Source organism: Dipodomys ordii, unplaced genomic scaffold (genome assembly GCF_000151885.1).
Source record: "Dipodomys ordii isolate 6190 unplaced genomic scaffold, Dord_2.0 Scaffold41, whole genome shotgun sequence".
Lineage (NCBI taxonomy): Eukaryota > Metazoa > Chordata > Mammalia > Rodentia > Heteromyidae > Dipodomys > Dipodomys ordii.
Window position 1 is genome coordinate 15,095,259 of NW_012267257.1, and position 24,458 is coordinate 15,119,716.

General features: G+C 39.1%; 1 protein-coding gene across 1 annotated transcript in view; it reads left to right on the forward strand.

The window, feature by feature from the left end:
• The window catches only part of Drosha (drosha, ribonuclease type III), a 132,482-nt gene that overhangs the window by 34,604 nt on the left and 73,420 nt on the right, over positions 1 to 24,458 (forward strand). Inside the window, exons 10-15 of the mRNA XM_013018593.1 lie at positions 460 to 540; positions 4,805 to 4,891; positions 7,704 to 7,790; positions 15,891 to 15,962; positions 17,465 to 17,546; positions 19,222 to 19,296. Of these exons, the coding sequence (XP_012874047.1) occupies positions 460 to 540; positions 4,805 to 4,891; positions 7,704 to 7,790; positions 15,891 to 15,962; positions 17,465 to 17,546; positions 19,222 to 19,296 (484 nt within the window). The remainder of the gene's footprint in view (positions 1 to 459; positions 541 to 4,804; positions 4,892 to 7,703; positions 7,791 to 15,890; positions 15,963 to 17,464; positions 17,547 to 19,221; positions 19,297 to 24,458) is intronic.

Consider the following 24,458-nt stretch of genomic DNA (forward strand, 5'->3'; position numbering starts at 1 on the left):
TAGGTTTTATTTCCCCTTTCTGCTTTCAGAGGTACATTTGAGATTTTCTTTTTAAAAGAATCTGAAGATCGTCTCCTGAGCATTCTGTGTACCTCATACAGGATATAAAGTATGCTTTTTTTTTTTGGTAAGTCATTTTTCCTGAAATAAGAAAAACAAAAAATGTCCCAAAGAAAAGGCAAGAGGAGATGGGAGCAGACAGGGTGCTGACATTGATATTTCCTGCTTGGCTGCACAGATAACTTGGGAGTCCAATGTTGTCACCCGGTTCACTTTATCAGGCAATATAGACAGGTTGCAGCTTTATTGGGACTAGAACATCCGTTTAATCTTCTCACTATGACAGCCTTTGCAGAGCCGCGCTTCTCATGACATTAAACCCCGTGGCTTCTGAGGCATCGTCGCGCATGGCGTGGATGCTCCCCCCAATAAAAACGAATTCCATTCTGTTTCCGACAGATGAATGATGGACCTCTGTGCAAATGCAGCGCCAAAGCGAGACGCACAGGAATTCGGCACAGCATTTATCCCGGAGAAGAGGTAACTGGTTTGGGGTATGAGCGAGCAGTAGCCAGATGCTGGTGCTATTTTTTTTTCTTTTTTTCCAGTCATGCCATCAAAGCAGTCTATTTGTATTCTCTAATCCAGTCTTTGTTTTTGATAATTGCAGAGGACAAATATTTGAGTTTTGAGGGTAGAGTATGGAATATTAATGATCAAGGAAACTTTCAAGGTTTGTGGAAGGCACGTTATTTAAAAAATTAATGATTTATTAAGTATCCTAAAGCTGTACACATTACAGTTACTATTTTCATCATAACTGGTTGTAAATTACCCTAGAGAAATGATCTTTTTAATGTGTTGTGAGGCTCGTGATCTCATCATTCTTGGGGTCCATACCCCCATGATTGCTTGCTTGTGCTTCCCCTCCAAGAGGGCGTGTCAGGATTTCTGTCCTTGTTATTCTGTCACTCCATCAAACTGTGGCTTCCTGGGGACACTACGCTTAGCTGAGTAACTAGAGCATCTGTATCTTCGATTGGTTTCTTTAATTTTTTTCCCCCCTCATTGTCTCTCAATTTGATATTTCTTATTTGTCCCACAAATATCACCTTAGAATTCAGGGCATTGTGTTTAAACAGGGAATATTTAAATCCATTCCGTGTAAAATTTGTTGGATGCATAATGGAAGTTGAAGATTGACAATACCTGCTAATGGGACATATTTGCCTCATTTTTATCGCATCTGCCTTTCAAAACTGGCAAGGGCAGCAGGGCATTGTGGATGAAGGCAGCATTCTGGGCATCTGTGCATGTGGCTTAGTTGGGAGCTCTGAGACACTGGTTAGGAATCCACACTTGTGACAGGAAGAGAACAGAGGCAGGGCTGAGCATATGGAAGAGTCCAGCTGGGATATAAGCCTGATCAAGCCTGGGCTTATTGGAATTACCTTATGTTGGACTGGAATGGCCTTCATATTCCCATTTCCCTCAGTCCCCAGAGCAGCCTTCCCTGGGAAGGGCATGGCGTGACATTGAAAGACAGGAATGTGCAGCTGAGGCTGGACCTGAAGGAGCCTCGCTGAGGAGTAGACAGCTGTAGGCTACAGGCTGACACTTTCCCCACAGCCAAGGAGAGAGGTGCAAGGTGGGCTGGTGCCAGCTCAACACCTGTGAGGCCTATCCATCCATGTACAGATGAAAGGAGTGTAGGTATCCATGTGTCTGATTGGTCTCTTGAAGGAATGGCGCCATTTTGGGGAACACACGTGGCTCATTGTAGTTGGCCAGTTCGATGTTTGGCAGTGGTGGTTAACTGGTATGGGAGGCCTGTGCTGCTGAGCTCATGTGAAGCCATCATTTCTAACCTGTGCTCCTATCCACTGTCGGGGTGACTGAGGACAGTGGCTGCTTTGTCTTGGACGCCATACTGGCAGAGATGCCATTTGTGTTGCCTGTCTATTTACAAGTCACAACCCCAGGACGTGCTCATTCCTGACCTTCCAGTCTTCTTCCTTCTGGTTCCCTGACCATGTGGCGTGACCACATGCTCTGAGTTCTAACTTCAGACCCCATCTCTTTCCACATGAAACGCATGACCAGGTAACCTGCCAGAGACTGCCTAAGGGGAGCTTTTTCTCTCAGAGTGGTCTTTCCAAGCCATCCCTGATTGAGCCGTAGTTTAATTCCTTTTCAGTGCATACCCCTTACCTGTTTGCACACCAAGGTTTGCTTTTCTACCTTGATTGCTCCTTCCTTAACCATCAGCTGAGGGGTTGGTGGGACAGGGGTGCAGCCCTGGGGATGTGGGTCACCTTCCCAAGCAGCTTGTTCATGCCTAGTTCCTATTATGGGCTTGACTCTGATGTGCCACCCCATCTCATGATGGATGGCTGCCTGTGCTACTCAGCTTAATTTCTTGGGATTGAAAACACTCTGGTTATGTGTTTACTTGATGTCCCTTGTAGTGTTCTTTCAGGCACAGATCTCACTCAGTGTAGATGGCAGGGTCTGGACTTGCTCCAGAACCTTAGGGAACATCACTTTGATTTTCATCTCAGCATCTTTTCTCCCATCATCATAGTGTCTGCTGAGTTGTTGGGTTGCAGCAGCAGGAATGCTTGCCCTTCAGCTGGGAACTACTGAGGTCTTTATTACTTGGACCTACCTGATGTTGGCAGCCTTTGTGCTACCCTGGAAATGGGCATATCCACTTTCCAGGTGATTATTCAGATCCTGATTTCAATATTCCTTGAACTTTCTGGATATCTGGGTTTCTTGGGTCAATAGCCGTAGGCCCCTTTGAGGAAGGCATCACTATCTTTGCTTATTGCAGTATTACAGCATGCTTCTTCCTAGGATCTGGTACCTCTTCAGCCAATGCTTTTTGGTCCAAAAAACTTGGCCCCTGGGCAAGGTATAGTATGACTTTACTAGAGTGACCTGCTTTCTACTCTCGGCTGTCCATCTGGATTTCCTCTGTTAGTGTGAGCTGAATGATACCCTGTGGGTGGCTCTTCTATTTTGTGTTCAAGGACACCATGTTCTGTTGATTGCTTCCATAGCTGGCTTTAGGCTCCCGTGGCTGCCACTTTGCCCTTACTGGTGACAATGATAATTATGTATCATGGCTTCTAGCAGTTGAGAAGCCTGGCCTCTGGTTTCAGGATTCTGTTATTGTTATTGCTATTGACAAGTTCTGCTCTGTGACCACTCTCTCATCCTATGGGCAGCCCTGGCCTGCAGAGGAGACCTCCACTGATTTGAGCATCGCAATGCCTCTCTCTAGTATGTGTCTTTTGGTGAGGCTTCTGGTGATTATGTGGTATATTTTCTAGCAATAGATGCTACCATATTTTAATACACTCATGTCTTTCCTCCACCATCTGCAATGACACTTCTGGAATTTCTCCATCACTCAGGTGAGTGATTGCCACGTAGTAGGGAGTTCTCCTTTCCCTTTTTTAGGCTCAAGAGATATTTTATTCTGCCACCTCTCATGCTTTCTTCATTTCCACCCCCTTCTTTTTGCCTTGCATGTTTATTCCTCTCACTGTTTTTGGTGTTCGTAGAAACCCAATGCTGTAATTTCTGTGATTAATTTCCTTACTTTACTAAGTATTCCATTTGTTACATTTGTAAATGTAGCCAAAAGTAGCCCTTAATACTGTGTAACAAGTAAAAGAAAGATGGTCCCAGAATTTTATTTTAGATGTAGAAATATTCTTAAGTCATGTTATCTGGGCCTCTGAAAAATTGTGTCGTAGCTAGCTATATCATTGGTAGCATAGACCATTGGTAGCTATTAGGCTCTTTTGGCCTTCCGGCAGTGTCAGCAATGCATGTCAGCAGCGTGGTACACACTAGCCCAGTCATGTCCAGAAGAGGGCTCACTTTGCTCAGGCAGTGTTCACAAACAGCAGAGAGTAGCTTAAAGTGCCTTTGTGAAAGGGATACCTGGTAATTGCTATACACTGAACATAGATACAGAAGAGGGCAAAGATCTCCCAAACTTGGCAAAGCTCTGCTCAGATGCTCAGCTGTCCCTCCCCACTCTGACCTGTTTCTACTCTAACGTCTTGCCAAAGCTATGCCAAAGTAAACTACCAGTGCCTAAGGCACATCTTTGGTACTGATTGAACTAAAGAGAAGGTGGTTAATTAGGGCTGTCTGAATCCTGCTCATGATAGTTGCAGGAAGCAAGTGAGTCATTTCAGTACTTTCAGGTGAAAAATCAGGAGAGTCAACACTGACTGGCTCTGACCCACACTTTGGGTGAAGCCCTGTGTTACGCTGTGGTTCTCTTGTGGAGTCAAAACCTGCCAAGGTAGTTTTTTTTTTTGTTTTGTCTTTTTTGGCAAGTATGCCAAAAGAGCTCCCAAATTAGAAATCTGCTAAGACTCCTGAATTCTTGCACTTCCTCCTGAACACTGATGTAGCCAACGTGACCCAGCCACCTGGACGGAACAGCACTATGTCTTTGCCAGTATCAGGTCCTGTGTATGCCCTGGGGCCAGCCCTGGTCTCCCAGGCACTCCCGTGGATGAATAGTTCCCTGTTCGCCAAGCTCACAAATTTTGAGTTGCCCCAAACCTAGGCAAGTTATTGGTCTTATTGGACACTGGTCCCACTTCACCAGGGCCGGTGGAAAGGTTGCTGAGAACTATTTTTATTCATTTAATGATACAAAGTGATTACGTCTTCCTTCCTGTTAACTTGTGAAGGAACACACGTGGACATGTCCATTGTCAGATGTGAGGCTGAAAATTCTGCTTGTCAAGTCATTTTGGTTTTGTCTCCTCAGGCCATCAAGCCCTGTCGCCCCATGACCAACAACGCTGGCAGACTCTTCCACTACCGCATCACCGTCTCCCCTCCTACCAACTTTTTAGTAAGTTGCTAATAAAAGCAATTTGTGTATAATTCAGAAAGTAGATTCAAATGTGAGTGGAGTTACTGAGTTACTGATTCAGTTTTCAAGACTTCTTTTGAAAAATACTTACTTTTGGGGGGCGAGGATATAGTTCTATGGTAGAGTGTATATATAACAGACCTTAGGTTTAATTCTCAGTAATTAAAAAGTTTTTTTTTTTTTTTTTGGTTGGTTGTGGGACTTGAACTCCGGGCTTGGGTGCTGTCCCTGCACTCTTCAGCTCAAGGTGAGCACTCTACCGCTTGAGCCACAGCTCCACTTCCGGTTTTCTAGTGGTGTTTATTGGAGATAAGAGTCTCACGGACTTTCCTGCCTGGGCTGGCTTTGAACCTCGATCCATGGATCTCAGCCTCCTGAATAGCTAGGATTACAGGCGTGAGCCACTGGCTCCCAGCTTTATTTTATTTTTTTTATTTTTTTTATTTTTTTGGGTCCGGTCATGGGGCCTGAACTCTGGGCCTGGGCGCTGTCCCTCAGCTCTTCAGCTCAAGGCTAGCACTCTACCACTTGAGCCACAGCGCCACTTCCGGCTTTTTTCTTTTTGCTTATGTGGTGCTGAGGAATCGAACCCAGGGCCTCTGGCATGAAAGACATGCGCTCTACCACTGAGCCACCTTCCCAGCCCCGTGGCGCCCAGCTTTAAAAAGTACTTTTATGTTGCTAAGTTTAGTTTTTATCATAATGAGGTTAATTTCAGCTCTCATACTACTGTATTTGTAGGCATCATTTGTATTGTTCCTAGCCAAATTCATAGTAGCCAGTTAACTATGGAACTGTTTATTGGAGCAGTGGAGTAGGAAAAATAAGTAGAGTGTTTCCAAGTCTCTTTAAGAATCAACCTATTTATTATCTGTGACTCAAATAAGAACGTTTATTGTGTATTTATGACAATAATAATTGTTCTTAGAATTTTTATACTTACCATTTCATATAGTGGTAATATATTGTAGGCACGATTCTAAATGGTTCTATGTGTTAACTTATTCTCACAACCTACCTCGAGTAAGTATGTATTATCTCTGTTATACACAGGGGGCATTAGTTTGTGTTTTGTAGATGAAGTTAATTACTAAGTCATAGAGTGATTATTTGAAGCCAGGATATATTCATATGTGTTCTACTGTGCTCTATTGTCTCTTACAGTAGGAAATTGACTAATTCTGGTTACATGTGTCATTAAGAGATTTAAAAACTATTCATAAATATATACTTTAACAACTTTTTTGAGCCACAGTTGTTTACTCAAAGTGTTTAATTCATGATTTTTGTCTATTTACAGACTTGTGCAACCATTGTTAGCCCTGGTACCAATTCAGTCAGTTTTTTTCCTCACTCCCCAAGGTTAAGTCGGGTAGAGAGTCACTTTCTGTATCTATAGAGTAGCCTATTTTACATATTTCATAGGGAAAATAAAATATATAGTCTTTTGCATCTTGTTTCTTTCACTTAGCATAATTTTTCAAAGACTGGTTTATATTGTAACATCTATCAGTGTTTTATTAATTTATTTTTGTGGTGTTGAGGATCAAACCCCTCATGTACTGAGCCAGTATTATACTCCAGCCTTCTCTTCCATTCTTTTTTATAGCCAAGTAATATTTCATATATTGTATATATAGTGTTAGATATGCTTTATTTTCTTTATCCATTCATTTGGACATGTGTGTTGTCTTCATTGTTTGCTATTATGAATAATGCTGAGGTGGATATTTGTGTACAAGTTGTGTGTATGAATAAACATTTGATGCTTTTGAGGCATATACCTATTACTAAAATTACTGGGTCTCTGTGTTTAATATTTGAGGACTTGCCAAAATCTTTTCCTAAGTGTCTATGCCATTATTAATCATTATTTCATCAGAATGTCTTTTCATTTAATTTAGACAATTTTTGTTGAGTTATGCAAATAAGAAATAACAGTGATTTGGGTAAAAACAATAATGTGTATTTGGATATATTTCAGTTCTTACCAAGTTTCTATGTATAAAGTTTTTTTTAAAGGAATGATACTTAATACCTGTATAAAAAAAGCAACTTTTCTATTTCCAGTCTGATCATTTCCTCCATCTTATGAATTTAGGATTAAAAATGGTGGGCCGTTAGGAATAACCTAAGGGAGAGACATGGTCAGACTGGCATTTGAATGATCTAATTGCAGATTCAGTTTTCAGGTAATTGAGATCTTTGACACTGCCAGAGAATTGCTCTGTTGCAGTGTCTGGTAGGTTGTCTTCTCCCTGGTGAGTCTGGAGATGGAGGTGGAAAGGGTTAAATCTGGCAGCCAACACCTACAAGAGCCTCCCCTGCAGTTTCTAGTTGACCTTATTGATGCTAAGTCTTCTTTCACTTTGTGTTTGAGTCAACTGTGTTTTTACTTTGTTTGGTTAAAACCTTTATTAGTCTAGAAATACAGTTCAGTAAGAATTACTAGTAGTGTTATAGGATTGAATAAAACTGGTTCCTAGGAAATGAAGCTATATATATGTATATATATATATATACACACACACATACATATATCTGATATACTATACATATATTCTTTATGACACTTATAATAATCTTAATATCTGAATCACAGAATTCCATCAAGCCAGAAAATTCCATCTAAAATTAAACTTCCATATAAAGATCTTGGTATTTAGGGAAACATTAAGAGCCTACAGTCACTTTCATTTCTGCTGCTGGTTATGTTATGGTCTGATGAATTTCTGTACATGCAAATGATAGGATTTATTTAAGTCACGTTTTCTATTTCTGTTTTCTTTAGACCGACAGGCCAACTGTTATAGAATATGATGATCATGAATATATCTTTGAAGGATTTTCTATGTTTGCGCATGCCCCCCTAACCAATGTAAGTATATATTCATGAGCCCTTTCTCTTTCATTGTACCTCCTTCATCTTCTCCTTTGTAACTTTCTTTCCAAAAGTCAAAATAGATTTCTCTTCTCTTGTCCCTCAGTCAGTCATATGTACCATGTCCTGTTGCCGGAGCTGTGGCAGTGTGTAGGTGGGGTGTGACATTTGTGCTAATGAGTCACAGGTTGGGTCCACATTAAGTGGTGTAAGTAAACATGTGTCAGAATAACATCTTGAGAGTGTGAAAGACTGAAAAAAGAGGATAAACTGTGGAGTGATGTTCTAAAACTATTTTGGGCTGGTTGTCCTTTACAAAAAGGACAGAAGAAAGAAAGAAAGTTGGAAAGTTTTAAGGAGAAGCCATTCTGTAGTCTCTGAGCAAAGGAAAGAGAAATAGTGTTTGGTCAGGATATTTGGAGCCTAAGTTCGCTTCTTGAACTTGTTTGCTTTTGAGTCCTAGGAGTAGTGACTCTGTCTTCAAGAGACATTGTCTGGAATTAAGTTTTATGTCTATGATTAAAAATCCTTCCATATCAAAGTGGGCAATCTTTGGGACCTTTTCTGCTTGTGATCTCTCTTCTGGTTGGACAGTGAATTGACTGACATCGGTGCTGGAAAGAGGAATAGAAATGGGCTTTGGACTCTGATGTAGAGCTTATGAATTACGATTATGGCATGTTGGTTACCTGAAATAGTACCTACAATGAGACAATAGTTTTAGTATTGTTTACTTCAAATACAAATTATTGTTTTTCATCAAAGATTAAACTCATACATTGGCCTTTTCTTGGCTCTTCCTGTCATTCTTTTTTATTTTAATTGTTACTATAAAGGTGATGTGCTGGGGGTATTTCACAAGTTGGGTAATGTCATCCTTTAATTCTCCCCCAGTTTTTCCCTCCTTCTCTGACTACAAGATGATCCTGTCATTCTTTTTTTTTTTTTTATTACTTTATTGAGCAGATTTGATTCCAGGTGAGACTAATTTAAAACACAGTGTTTTCCTATGAGATTTTCTTTTTATTCTATAGTACATTTTATGTGAGAGAATTTTCTTTCAAAGATGATTATATTGTAAATGCCAAAATAAAATAATTTGATAAGCCATATTACATGTACCTGCAGGGTAGATGTCTGTTCACTAACGTTTTTATGAAAAGCACCAGGAGAGTTGGCATTTCAGTGATTTCTTTCCTTTGTGTGTTGTGTTTATGACTCAACTCTTTGTTATACTAAATCTCAGTCTTAGAGTTGTATAGGATTTGCAAGTCATCTAGTTTCTAATGCCTTTCCCCTCACCAGAGGGCTTGCCAATACAAATAATTTAATTAGCATTAAAATCCTTAAAGCTATCCATCATTTTTATCTGTTAATTCTGTAGAAGCAACATAGATCTCATTTTGGCGTTTAGTGTCACCTTAATCACAGAAGAAAAGCAGTGTAGCTTCATAGCTACAGGGTTTCAATATTAGTGAATTCTACTTACTAGCTGTGTGATTTGACAGCTCAGTCTTTATAAGCTTTGGGTTTCTCTTCAGTAAGATGTAGGTATTAGTTGTAGCAATCTCCTTGGTTTATGTGTGAGATAAATGATATGACACATGTGTTTATCATTGTATTTGGCACATAATAAATATTGGCACTTCATGTTTTGGGAAAGATGTTAGACAGAGCCAGATTTGAATCTTTTAATTTTCTTTTGACTTTGGACAGCTGATTCTCTGAATTCATTATTGACAGCTGTGCTTGGGTTTTTATTTTATTTTATGCATTTATTTTGTCAGTAACGGGGATGTGAACTCAGGACTTGGGTTTTGTCCCTAAGCTTTTTTGCTCAAGGTTGGTGAAAAAGTTTTCTGGTGGTAAATTGGAGATAGGAGTGTCACAGACTTTCCTGCTTGGGCTGGCTTTGAACTGTAATCCTCAGATCTCAGCCTCCTGAGTAGCTAGGATTACAGGCATGAGCCACAGGTGCCCAGAGTGCTTGGGATTTTAGTTAGAGTCAAACAGACTTTTTTTTTGTCAGTTGTGAGTCTTGAACTCTGGGCGTGGTCACTGTCCCTCAGCTCTTCAGCTAAAGGGTAGTACTCTACTACTTGAGTCACAGTGCCACTTCCAGTTTTCTGGTGGTTAATTGGAGATAAGATACCTTAGATCTCAGCCTCCTGAGTAGCTAGGATTACAGGCGTGAGCCACTGTGTCTAGCTAAGCAGACTTTTTCAAAGGATAGTTTCAGTTACATAGCAAAAGAAAGTGGAAATCATAACTTTTTAAAAAAGACTTCCAGCACAAGGTTTGGTATTGGGAGGGAGTTAATGTTAAATTAATCACCATTGTTATAGTAGTCATAAAAGATAAGATTGAAAAGTTTCTGGCTTCTGAATGTATTTTATATAAATATTGCTCTTATAAAGTTGAGAATTTTGCACTGTAATGAGGAGCCCCATTATTTATGCTAGAGATTTTGATAAAATAAATTGAGTTTTAAGCAGTATTCTACAGTGCATAGAAATTAGAACCATCAAAGACCTCTTGAATTTGAAATAGCCTTCCAAGAAAAATAATTTTTAAATCATTTTACTGATGTGATTGATTTTCTTGTAGAGCAAGTAACTCAGCCAGCAGGCCAGGCAGATAAGAGTGTAATGATAGAATCCTGACTAGATGCAGTTCTGACAAGGTCTCTTAAGGTCTTAAAGTGAAATCGAAGCTAGACCTAAAGCAACATAGGCTGCATGATTTCCCTCATGTGTAATAACTAGATTATGTCTATACATCTACAAGGTAGTCCAATGGATAATAAAAGACAATAATTACACTTGGGCATGATTAATTAAACAGCACTCTAAGCATGTGCACAGTGAGAACAAAGGTGGATAGTTTTAGGAGAGGATCAGAATGGCCCAATAGCTATGTGCATTTTATGACTATATAAAATGATGCTTATTAAAATGAACTCTAAGCAATGGAAACAAGAGGTTTTTTTCTTGTACTGTTTGCAGGTATTTTCTTTTTTTCACTTTGGTTTATTTCCTTTTGTCACTGATTTTGATTTCTGGACCTTTTGTCTTATATATAGATTTATCTGATTTGGGGAGGAGAAGGGGAATCACAGAAAAGGTGGGACAAAGGATGAAACCGTTTAGCAGTGATACTTACTAGACACTATGTTGTAGATGTAAATGAACTTTATAACTTGGGGAGGTTGGGAGGGGGAAAAGTGGGAGAAAATGAGGGAGGGGTTAACACTGTTCAAAAAGAAATGTATTCATTATCTGACTTATGTAACTGTAATCCCTCTGCACATCACCTTTACAATAAAATTTAAACTTAAAAAAAAAAGAACGCCTTTTAGGCCAAGTGCCAGTGGCCTCACACCTGTAATCTTAGCTTCTCAGGAGGCTGAGATCTGAGGATCACAGTTTGAAGCCAGCGTGGGCAGAAAAGTCCTGGCGAGACTCATATCTTCAATTAACCTTTCAAAAGCTGCAAGTAGAGTTATGGCTCACAGTGGTAAAGTGCTAGCCTTAAGCAAAATTGCTCAGGGATAGTACCCAGGCCGTGATGGACAAAAAGAAAAAAAAGAAAAAAGAAAAAAAAAGAGAGCCTTGTAGGCTAATCATTCAGTATCTTGGGACCATTTGATCCTTCTATGATATAGTATAGTTGTTGTTACTTGTAATACCTGAATTATTAATGTCTTGGCCAATGTAACTAAAGTTATAAGAATAGCTGGGCACTGGCGGCTCACGCCTGTAATCCTTGCTACTCAGGAGGCTGAAATAAGGATAATGGATCCAATCTAGCCCAGGTAGGAAAATCTGTGAAACTCTTATCTCTAATTAACCCCACCACACTCCTCCCTCCACACTGCCCCCACCCCCACAGAAAAAGAAGCCAAAGGTGGAGTTCTGGCTCAAGTGGCAGAGCAACAGTTTGAGTGAAAAAGCTAAGGGACAAAACAACAAAACAACAATAGCAACAAAGCGATGAAATAGGTTAGATGCACAAGTTCTCATCCTAGTCTTAGAAAACACACATCCAACAAATCACACAATGTTTTCCTCCCCACAATTTTTCCCCAACCTCAGTGACTACTAGATGTGGTCATTCATTGTCTGCAAATATAGTTAGAATAGTAGAGGTTTAGATTTTTAGTTGTTGTTGGTTCTTTTTTTTTTTTAAACAACCTCTAGGGTAAGATAGGAGTTGGTACATAATACTTATTTTTAAGTATACTAACATAATTAATTAATATTCTTTCACAGTACTTGGGATATCAAGTAATTGCTAGGCAAGTGTTCTACTTACTTGAGCCACATCCTTAATTTTTGGTTGGTTTTCAAATAGGGTTTCAAGCTGTTGCCTAGCTTAGCCTTGGACTGATTTCTTCCTATCTTCACCTTCTGAGTAGCTGGGATTACTGGTGTGTGTCAGTATGCCCAGACTCAATACAGTTTAAGAAGTTATAGTAACTAGGCATTCACACATAGTGAGAACAAAGGAATATACGGAGAGGACAGAAAAGTATAATGTCTGTGTGCATCTGATCATCCAAAATCATGTTTATGGAAATGAACTCCAGGAAATAAAAACAAGAGGCTTTTTTATTTTTGGCTATTTTTTTTCCCATTTTGTTCTGTATCAGTTCATTTATCTGTCTTTGGGAGAGCAAGGCCCAGAAATGGAGTGATAAAGGGTGAACAAATGAATCAATGGACACTAAATTGAAAATGAACTGTATAACTTGTGGGTGGGGATGGAAAGGAAAAACTGGGAGAGAGCGAGGAAGGGGGCGACATTGTCTAAAAAGAAATGTGCTGTTTTCACCTGACTTATGTAACTCTAACCCCACTGTATGTTTGTAATAACAATAAAAAAATTGAAAAAGGAGTGGCAGTAAGCATGCATGTTATTTGATAGCATTGGTTAGAAGCTGTCTTGGTGATCTTTGAAGTAACAGTGTTTTGGTTGAGCAACGTGTATCGTAAGATGACAAGCTGCCTTTTGAGTGTTCGGGAGAGATCAGAATTGAGATAGATAAAGAAATGCAGCTTTTTTTTACAGTTTTGTATGTTTCAAAAGGGCTCTGGTGGTATGGATGGAAGCCCAAAAGCCAATCAAATGTATAAGGAGAAGAGTTCAAAGAAAAAGTTCCAGTGAGTGAGTTGTGTGGAAACGAGGTGGGTCTGTCCTTGCGTAAATCAGGGGGTGGAATGCTTTCTCCTGTGACAGGAGGAGCTAACGTACTTGTGCACTTTTCTCTGCCTCCCTCATGTACATGTTCTCTTCTTTCCTACCTTCTCTTGTTGTATGACAGTCCCACCCGTAGTCTTTTCTCCCACGCATCTTGTAATCCTGGAGGTGTGGCTCTGCTGTGGTGGGTCCTTGTGCCTGCCGCAGGTCGTCTGTTTGGAATGCCCTCTGTGATGCCCCCTTACAGGCTTCATCTTTCGTAGAACTCTGTGTTGTGAAGCTTTGTGAAGCACCTCTCTGCCCCTTGAGTGTGAGGCACTCAGAGGACACCTTTGTGATTTTCTCCCTTTGCACTAGTACCATTGTGGTTATTTAAGCTGAAAACCCTGAAATTGTCCTCTGTTCTTTTTCTCTCTCTAACTCCCACGTCAGAATGGTCAGATCAGTAAGTAACATCTCGTAACTGTGTCTTAAGAATTTCCCCCTTCCTTTCCAATCTTCCATTTGACTCCTGGAGTGGTGCATTTAGACTCAAGTCTTGATCTCCAGGCTGTGTTTAGTCTGCTTCATGGTGACCCAGCCAGAATATAAACTGCGATGGTCTGTAACTTGAATGTACTTGAATGATTTCTCGTGTTATAGTGATAAACTCTCACCATAACACGGTTTATTAGGTCAGCAAAATAGAATTCATCCATCTCTCTAGACTCTCCTTCTTGCTTGGGTTCCTTTTCTGTTTTGCTAGAAGTGGAATACCTGGCTGCTTCAGCTGTTGGTATGGATCGCCAGGGAAATCCCTTCCCACCTTTGAAGACTCAGCTAAAACCTTGTTGCTGGTTCTTTTACATTTTGTATTTTTTATCTTTCTTGTTTAATTTTAATTACACTTACAAGTTACATTCTATCATATTCTAGCTTAACGTGACTTTACATGACTTTATCTTCTACATCTTTACCTCCCCTCCCCCCTTTTTTTTTGCCATAGGTTTATACTACATTGCTTGAGCTGGTCTGGAACTTTCTATGTAGATCTGTTTGGCCTTGAACTTGTGATCCTCCTTCCTGAGCCTCCTGAGTACTGGGATCATAGATACTGCACCAGCATATCAGGCTCTGAATTTTTCCCTATCAAGGCAGGGTTTCTGACTTGTTTTAGAATCATGAATTTTACATAATTGTTAGCAAATAACTGGTATTTTAAAATCACATTATAGCATGTACAAATTTGTAACTCTGATTTTTATTTTTTATTTTATTTTTGCAGATTTTAAAAGTATTAGTGGCTTTGCATGTTGCTCTGGTTGGTTTGGATTTTGGATTTAAGGTTGAGAATGAATTTCTTATTCAAGTTAATTGTAACAGAAGTGAGATAGCAACTGTAATCTTAACAAAGTTTCCAGTAGATGGCATTATAAGACTATTTCTTTCTATCCCTTATGCAGTGAGAATTAACATTTATTTCTGACGGTTGTGGTTTGTAAAAATTGTTACAATGCTTTATGGACAGATTATGCAGCCAGAACATCCCACATAACACTTCTCTGTGACCTCTAGGCATAATTATTACTATGATAACTAACCAGCTAAGCCACTGTAGTAACCTCTTTCCTCTCTTTCTCATTCTTTCATTCATTCAATCATATTATGGAAAACGAGTGTCTTGATACAAAGCTCATGTTTGATGATACATTGGTAAGAAGAGACTGATGTGGGTTTAATTTAAACTGAGCTTTCCTTCATTTCATATACATTGAGTATTAGAACAGGTAACGAGAGGTGTATACTCTAGAAGTTAAAAGCTGAGGTCACTGGGTACTATTGGCTCATACCTGTATTCCTAGATACTCAGGATCCCATTGGAAGCCAGTTTGCACAGGAAAGTTATGAGACTCTTATCACCAATTAACCACCAAAAAGCCAAAAGTAGAGTTGTAGCTCAAGTGGTAGCATGCTAACCTTTAGTGAAAAAGTGAGGGATGGTGCCCATGTCCTCAGTTCAAGCCCTGGTAGTGCACATGTGTGCACACACACACACACACACATACACATACTGGGTTCTAGCACAAGAATTGCACACACACACACACACACAGGGTTCTAGCACAAGAATTACACACACACACACACACACTCACACACACACACACACACACACAATGGGTTCTAGCACAAGAATTTCTAGCTTACTGGCTGCCTATTACCTTAGGCAAGGTACCTAATTACTCTCTGCCTGTTTTTTTCTACCAGACAACAGACATAATTGTACAGTGGAAAATTATGGAAATAATAACAATGAAACCTGTTCTTAGGGATGCTGTGATGGGTGTAGGAGTAAATATTGTGAAGCATTACAACCGTGCCTGGTCCCATATACACTAGATATTATTATTTTTATTATAATTTATTATTATTATACTTTTGAGCACAGTTGCTTTTGCCCCAGAGCCAGATAGGCGGTGTGATTATGTGCCCTTCACTGACCTATGCATCTGTTACTGATAAGCTGTGTTATCCATCATCTGCCTGAAGAGCCAACATTCTGTAAAAGCTAAAAAAGCTTTGGGGGGGGGGATGTTTATGATTCCGGTTTTATTAAATTTTTAGAGGCAGTATGTCTACTTGTAATGGGTTTTTGTTATGTTTGTGTTGCAGCTGCTAATACCTTTAATTAAGTATCAACATTAGGCAGGTTTCCTGTAGTGGCCTGGCCAGCTGGATTCTTCGCATTAAAATCCAGCAGCTGTGGTCAAGCTTTCATGTGCGATATTGTTAGATGCTTAGATAAAGGTGAAACCTTCTCATTTCGGTTCAAGGCTTTCTGGGTCAGGTAGCAAACAAGTGCACTATAAGCCTGCAGGGAGACACTAAGGAACTGAACTTTCCTTCTTCTTACTGCAGATTCCTCTGTGTAAAGTAATTAGATTCAACATAGACTACACCATTCATTTCATTGAAGAGATGATGCCTGAGGTAAGGGGAAAAAAATGTTGAATAGCTTGATGTAGTTTGCTCTTTTGTTTATTCCACACTTTAACAAAAAATTGAACTTGGTTAACTCTGGCTTTTTGCCCCAGGAGACCTCTAAAATACCTTGTTCACTGTTTGAAAATGTCACCGAGATAGAACTCTAGTATCAAGGTTAAAATTTGGGTCATTTTTAAGCTCATTGACCTGTTTTTGAACCTGTTTCTGCTCGCCTTGCATCTGCTGATAGTAACTTTACATCTGTTTCTAGTTTGTTTTGCTTAGGGGACAGATTTTGGTTCCTGGCCTTTATCAGAGAGGAAATTGGGATGGTGAAACTGAATTTGATAGCTGTTGGAGTAATCTGATTCATTATCTCCAGTGACAAGATCAATGCTTGGGTCATTTTTCTTCTCATATATTTACATATTTTTCCTAATTGTTTTTCATTGCGGATGCTAAGTAGCAGATTTATCTAAATATATGCAAGAGATTGAAAATTCCCAAGCAAGATTAATGTGAATATCAGAATGATTCATTGCCTGATCTTGAATTTAGTGGTGTCAACAAATCACACCAGGAAATAACAACTAAGCAGACAGGCTTGTGCGCTTAACGTTATGTTAGAGTTGGGGTCAATTTCTAGAGCCCATTGGCTCTTCTTGCAAGTTGTTTAGCTGGAAAGGTCTGTGAGGGGCAAAGCGCACCAAGGAGAAATTGATGGGTATGCCATGTATGCTAAGTTGGTTTGTCTTTCATTTTGGGTAAGTCCTTATGCATTCTACCTGACATTCAATAGAAGTCGAGGCTGGGCCATCCTTTTATTCCCTGGTTAAAAGGGTTTTTTGGCTTCTGTTTGACTTTTAAGGTCATCAGCCTTCATTTACTATTATAAAAGTTTATGACTTTTGACATGATCTCATGCAGAGTGATTTATGAACCCAGAGCAAAACAAGTAGGAGTAAGAATTATGAGACAACAGTCAGTTGCAAATATATCATCTGTTTAGCTTGTTTACAGAAGAAATTTTGGAACAAAATTTGTAGTTTCTCTTAACTCTTTATTTGCCTTGGTATAAAGTTTGAACTTTATGGTTTAAAGGACTTTTGCTTTTGGGTTACTTGGTTAACAAGATTGATTCTGCATTGAGGAGTTGGGCTAAGCTGATAGGCCTGCAGGTGTATGTGTAATTTGAATTAGCAAAAATCCTCAAGAGACTCTTACTAATAGGTCTTATAATTGGGTTAGAAAGCATGATGTGAGACTTGACTTTTTAAATTTAACATCACTGAAAAGGGCTGAAGTGACATTTTTATAGAAATAGTGTTATTATTGTCTACTTCATTTCTGTATAAAACACGTGGGCTGTTATAGGACAGTGGGCAAACTTTTTAGGAAATTCTATGTTTTTAGCATAGTTTCAATGGATACTTTTTCAGATATCTGACTAGAGCAAGTTAGTCTATACCTGCAGATCTATAGTAATTTAATTTTGGTTTGTTTTTCAGAATTTTTGTGTGAAAGGGCTTGAACTCTTTTCACTGTTCCTATTCAGAGATATTTTGGAATTATATGACTGGAATCTGAAAGGTAAATAATAGGCTTTAAAGAAAAGCATAGTGCTTTTAGCTTTTAGCATGGTGCTATCTGTGAAGTTCTTATAATGTGGGCAGGGGTGTAGTTGTAATTTTTCTTCCTTTGAAATACCCAGGATAAAGTGTTATTCATTAGCATACTTGCTATCATTGACATCAATAAACTTTCATGGATTTTACTTCATAGAATTTGACAATGCCTATTATTAGCCAAGAAGACAGTCAAGTTGTTAGGTAACTACTTTGATTTCTGTGCATTAGGGAAAGTCTCATTTCATATTTTAACCTATTCAACTTTACTGTCATAAAACTCCTAAAGTATCAGTTTACTACAACAGAACTTCAATTAGGAGCACACATACATTTCCACACACATGTATATATATATAGTTGTCTAGATAGAATCAAAGGCCTGATGGCCATTTTTGGAAGTGCCTCTTTTGGAAATGTACATACTACAGCAAATGTTTACTTATGTATATTTGATGCAGTGTATTTGTAAAAGACATTTCAACCAAGTTTAAAATGAATGCATTGAATGTATGGGTTTTCAAACCAAGTCTATTGATGAGTGTTTTTTAAAAACAATAGTATTGCTCAGGTTTATTTTTTTGTCTTGGTCCTGGGGCTTGAACTCAGGGCTTGAGTGCTGTCCCTGAGGTTCTTTTGCTCAAGGCTGGCACTCTGTCACTTGAATCACAGCTCCATATCTGACTTGTTTTGGTGCCCTGCATCTTGTATATACATTTTTCTAATTTGGGAAGGGGAAGGGAAATAACAAAATGCTGAAACAAGGATACAGGTTGACCCATTGTAACAATGAGATGTACCAGACACTATATTGAAAACGAACTTTACAACTTGGGGGAGGGGAGGAAGGAGTTGGGGAGGTGGGGAAGGAAGGGATGGTGGGGAAAAAACAAAGGAGGGGTTAACAATGATCCATAGGAAATGTACTCATTACTTTGCTCATGTAACTGTAACCCCTCTGTACAGTATCTTTACAATAAAATATATTAAAAAAGAAAAGAGCCTCACATACTTCCCTGCCTGGGGCCTGGTATTGGCTTCAGATCTCAGCCTCCTGATTAGCTAGGATTATTGGCGTAAACCACTGGCTCCCAGCTTGCTCAGGTTTTTAGAGTGTGTTGATTAAAATGTGCAGGAAATAAGCATATTACATCATGTTGCAGTCCAGTTATAACAAAAATCTGGATGCTTTAAAATTTTCAGATGTAACTTTTAAAAGTGGAAGTGTGGCTCAAGGGTAGAATGCCAACCTTGAACAAACAAGCCAAGTGAGAGTACAAGGCTCTGAGTTCAAGCACCATTACTGGTGCATGCCTACACACACACACAGGCACACACGCGCACACATCTACTGTAAAACCAACTTTACTGTGTACGTTTGCTCCTTGGGGCTTTCATTCTCCCTGTGGCCTTGCGTGCCTTCCTCATTGCAGGTCCCTGGCTGCTTGTGGCAGGTCCCGGTTAATGATTGAGCTATATTAGGCATCAGTGTGGGGACAGTGGTATTTTTTTTATGTCCTTACTTCTGGTGGTGTTTCTCGTGGTTACCATAAATCTTAGGAATTAAGTTGTAGTGTTTTGTTTCCTAAGGCTGATTTCTTTTTTTTTTTTCCCCTTCCTTTTTTCCTTGTTTGCTTTAGGTCCTTTGTTTGAAGACAGCCCTCCATGCTGCCCAAGATTTCATTTCATGCCACGGTTTGTAAGATTTCTTCCAGGTAAATTTTTTTCTTGTCAGTGATCTGGTGAGCGTGCATCTGAACATAAGCCTGCCATTTCTCCTTTTAATCTTTTGAGTAGTTTTCCCACCTTGGACACTGTTAATTATCTACTTCTCAGGTTACACATAGGAATATAAAAACTTTACATGCTGACTTATATCTGCATAATTCATCATAGCTCTGAATTGGAGGAGCTGTGGAAGCATGGCTATATTTCAAAATACAAATTTGAAAAACTTGACAAAATTTCTTACATGGGTTCAACACAGAAAAGTGCCTGTGGCTTAAAAAGTCACGTGTGGCTAATTAGAAATCTATTAGTATAAAGGTTTACATAAATATGACTATGCTAAAAATTATTTCACTAATAGTTAAAGTGGTAGGATTTGGGGTGATTTATTTCTAATTTGACATATGTGTTTTTGAAGTGAAAACAGATGTGCAATAATTTGTTCTCCCCTTAAGTTAAAATATGTAAGTGAATGTATATGTAACTTAGCTTTTAAAAATAATATCTTAATCATGTTACAGTTTTTTTTCTGAGACTCTACCTATATGTCTGTAGAGTTAGTATTTTTTATGAAAGGATGGATTTTGTAATGAAATCCTTTAGATGTCTTTTTCTTTGAAGCTTCTCCCTGCACCCCATTGCACGCCGTTTTCCCTGCTTTCTTTGTGATTTCATAGTCCGTTACCTGCTTTATCAAGTGCTCTGAAACCTGGCTCACAGTTTCCTCTTCCAGAAAAGCTGTTTGTAGCTCAGAAAACTTCATTCACTGCTCTACCCTGAGCTGTATAGGTTTTTATTTAATTTTTTTCTTTTTCTACCGTAATAACTGTCACAACTCAGCCACCTAATCCTCAGGTAAAACCTTGGACTGTGGCAGCACACTCGTTGATGTGTCCCTAGAATCTAACTGCATTATGTCACTCTCTGGTGACACCCCGCTGTATTCCTGGACTTTCACGCTCTTATTCTCTTGTTTTTGTGTGAGCTGCTCCTTCTCCTGTACCTTTGCAGTGTGTCCTATGCCCTCACTCTGATCTGTCCATTCTGTCTTCCTTAGTCCCTTTTCTAACACCACAGTCCATGAGAATATCACCATTCCAACCACTTGCCTTTTCTTCTCCCGTCTGTGGACCACTGGGTGATGCTGGAGAGAGATAAAAATAGATCCAGTCTACAGTCTTGGTGGGAGATTTATCTCATCATTTGGGGAAGTTCAGTCTGGATTTTTGATTTGTTCCTTGAGTTCAGAATGTTTGTGATGGTCTGGTAGACGCTGTCTTCCTCTTGTGCTTTGGTCCATTCGCAGCCAAGTTTACTTCAGTGCTAGACCCTTTTGACCCTTTTCCAGCCTGCTGCTTCTGCTTCCTCATCCTTGTCCTCTTTCCTCTTCCTTCCTTTTTTTTTTTTTTTTTTTTGGGTCTGGTTGTGGGCCCTGAACTCTGGGCCTGGGCACTGTCCCTCAGCTCTTCAGCTCAAGGCTAGTGATCTACCACTTGAGCCACAGCACCACTTCCAGCTTTTTTTTTTCTGCTTATGTTTGCTGAGGAATCGAACCCAGGGCCTCATGCATGCAAGGCAAGCGCTCTACCACTGAGCCACCTTCCCAGCCCTTTCTTCTTCCTTTTATTCCTGCTTTCTCATTTCCTCCTCTTCTTTCTTCCTTTTCCTGCACCTCCTCCTTCTGTGCATGTGTGTGCACGCGCTTGTCTGTGTGTGGCATATGTGTATGTCAGTTCTGGGATTTGAGCTCAGGGCCTCAAGCTCTTACTAGGCTTTATCACTCAAGACTGACATGGATTAATTGGAGGTAAGTCCCTTGCAGACTTTTCTGAATAGGCTGCCTTTGATCCTCAGATCTCAGAGTCCTGTGTAGTTGGGATTACAGGTGTGTGAGCTCTTGCCCAGTATGGGCTGGGCTCTCTATTCTTCTCTTCTGGGCTCTCTTTACTTTTCTTGCTCTTCCATAGTGCTTTTCTTTTCTGTATTCATAGGTTTCCTTCGAGAATTTGAGGGAAAATGATATTCTTCCTCACTTTAGTTATAATGGCTTGTTTTTATTTTAAGGATAGTGTTACACATACTTTTAGTATTATCATTAGTGTTTATTTTGTTTAAAAAATGCATCCAGAAGCGCCCTTCCTTTTTTATGTCTGGTTTCTTTTCACTGAGATGCCCTTTTATCTTTTCAAGTGAATGCATCTTTGATTTCATAATGGAGCTTTAGCAATAAGCTTAAAAGAAAATGGAGTTATAGTAAGTTTGCTGGAAAGCCTTTCCTTTCTTTATCTTTGCCTTTAGGCATTTTATGACCAAACAAATCTCTAAGAAAAAGTGCGCAGTTTTAAAAATCATCTTGCAAAAAACCTGTATTACGTATTTACTTTGAGATCTTTCAGTGAAGAATAGTTATTCACAACTATGTAGGGATAATGATTAGGCTGCTATAAAGTTCAAGATCTTATTTATGTATGTATGTATGTATGTATGTCAATTGTGGGGTTTTAACTCAGGGCCTGAGCATTGTCCCTGAGCCTCTATGCTAGTGCTAGGCTAGGTGCTCTTTCACTTGAGCCACAGCACCACTTCCAGTCTTTTCACAATATGACTTCATTAAAAAATGTTTGCAAAGGTTGAACTAAATACAATTTGATCTCTTTCTCTCTCTCTAACTTTTCAGCACATGTGATGTTTTCCTACATAGTTGTTATAGTAGTATACAATTTGTATCCTATCTTTAATAATTCATTGACCAGATGGATATTTTTGAGGATAATGGTTTATGGTGCCAAATTCCTTGGGAAAGGTCCACACTTGTTTGTGCTGCTATGAATAATTTTATTCTCTTTAACATTTTAGGCCCAATCTATATCCTTCTTTCCTCTTTTCATTCCTTCATTCTTTTCTTCCTTTTTGAAAATTTTAATATTGAACTCCACGAGGAGCTCATTGTCAATTTCTTATATTACCAGAGCTAATGTCCTTCTTGACACATAGCGGGGACTTCACAGATGCTTGCTACTGACTTACAATGCATTTATTGTGTTCCTTATGTAAATACTCAGATTTTTGTTACCAAGGAATGTGCTTTTCAAGCAGGCTATGGGAATGTTTCTCATTTCTTTAAAGTAAATCTTAATTGTTTTTATTGGATTATATCAGTTATACAAGGGAAGGGAATTTTATTGTTACATTTCAATTCATATTAAGGCTATAACCTAATCAATTTCATCCATTCTGTGACATGTCCTGTGCCCTAGCATTAAAGTAAATCTTGGATTGAACTACAACAGAAATACTGCAAAGGACACATATCATAAATATAGCACAGTGAGCATGACAATATATTCCTCCTTGACTCACTACCCAGATCCTTAATGGAAACTACTATTGAAGACATCTGTTGTGGTGGTTAGCTATAGTTGGCTCATTTTCACTGCTATGTAGTTTTACATGGTATGCTTAAATTAAACTTATTTGTGGTTAATGAACATTCATGTGTTTTCAGGTTTCTTTTTTGTGTGTGTATGTGCTGGTCTTGGGGCTTGAACTCAGGGCCTAGGCACTATTCCTGGCTCTTTTGCTCAAGACTAGCACTTTACCACTTAAGCAATGATTCTACTCCCAGCTTTTTGTTAGTTAATTGGAGATAAGAATCTCATGGATTTTCCTGCCCAGGCTGGGTTTGAACTATGATCCTCATATCTTAGCTTTCTGATTAGCTAGGATTACAGGCAGGAAGCACTGGTGTCCAGCTCAGATTTCATATACATGAAAGATATTAATGAGATATATTTATATGTAAATGTTAAGTATATATTTAAATAGCACATAAATGTTAAGTTTGTAGTCCTTTGAATTTTCCAAAGTGATTGTACAATTTGCATTTCTACCACTAGCATATGAGAGTTCAAATTCTATCATGTTCTTTTCCATTCTGTCTAATACTTGGCATCTCCCTCCCTCCTTCTCTTTCTTCTTTCTCTTCCTCTCCCTACCATTACCTCTATTTTTATCTTTCATTTTCTCAATTTCCTTTTTTCATGCTGGAACCAGACACAGGACCTCATGAATACTGAACACACACATTGCAACTGAGTTGTATCAGCCCTCAGTTTATCTCCTCTGATGAGTGTTCAGAAATATCTCATTAAAGTTTTTTTAATTATGGCCGGGCGCTGGTGGCTCACGCCCGTAATCCTAGCTACTCAGGAGGCTGAGATCTGAGGATCGCGGTTCAAAGCTAGCTAGCCCCGGCAGGAAAGACCGTGAGACTCCTATCTCCAATAAACCACCAGAAAACCGGAAGTGGCGCTGTAGCTCAAGTGATAGAGCGCTCGCCTTGAGCTGAAGAGCTGAGGGACAGCGCCCAGGCCCAGAGTTCAAGCCCCACGACCGACAAAAAAAAAACCAAAGTTTTTTTAATTTTTTTATTGTAAAAATACTGTACAGAGGGGTTACAGTTACATGAGTAAGGTCATGAGTACATTTCCTATCAAGCATTGTTGTCTCCTCCTTTGTTTTTACCCTACCATCCCTTCCCTCTCACCTCCACAACATAAAGTTCATTTTTCAACATAGTGACTTATATATCTCATTGTTACAATGGGTCAACCTGTATCCCTATTTAAGCATTTTGTTTTTTCCCTTCCCCTCCCCAAATTAGAGAAGTGTATGTACAAGATCAAGGGCACGGACATAAAATACAGTGAAAACAGGAGTTATACCATGGGGGCGGAACATACAAAGAAACAAAAAAATCACATTGTACATTATAAATACGTTAGAAACAATAGCAAGAAAGAAAAAACCACTTGTGTCTCTATTTTGGGGTTAATTTTGCTAAACATCATCGTATCTGGTCATATGTACATAGCTTTTGACCTTTTCTGCTTGTCCCAAATATACACTAGTTATTGCAAATAAGAGAAACCATGAAACCTATGCTTCTTTGGGCCTGGTTTACTCCACTTAATTTAATTTTTTCCAAGTCTTTTCATTTCCTAACAAACGGGGAAATGTCATTCTTTCTGATGGAGGCATTGAATTCCAATATATATATATATACATACATACATATATATATATATATATATATATTTATTTATACTGCTTTCTATGTGAGAGCTTGTTTAGCCTTCAGCTTCTCCAC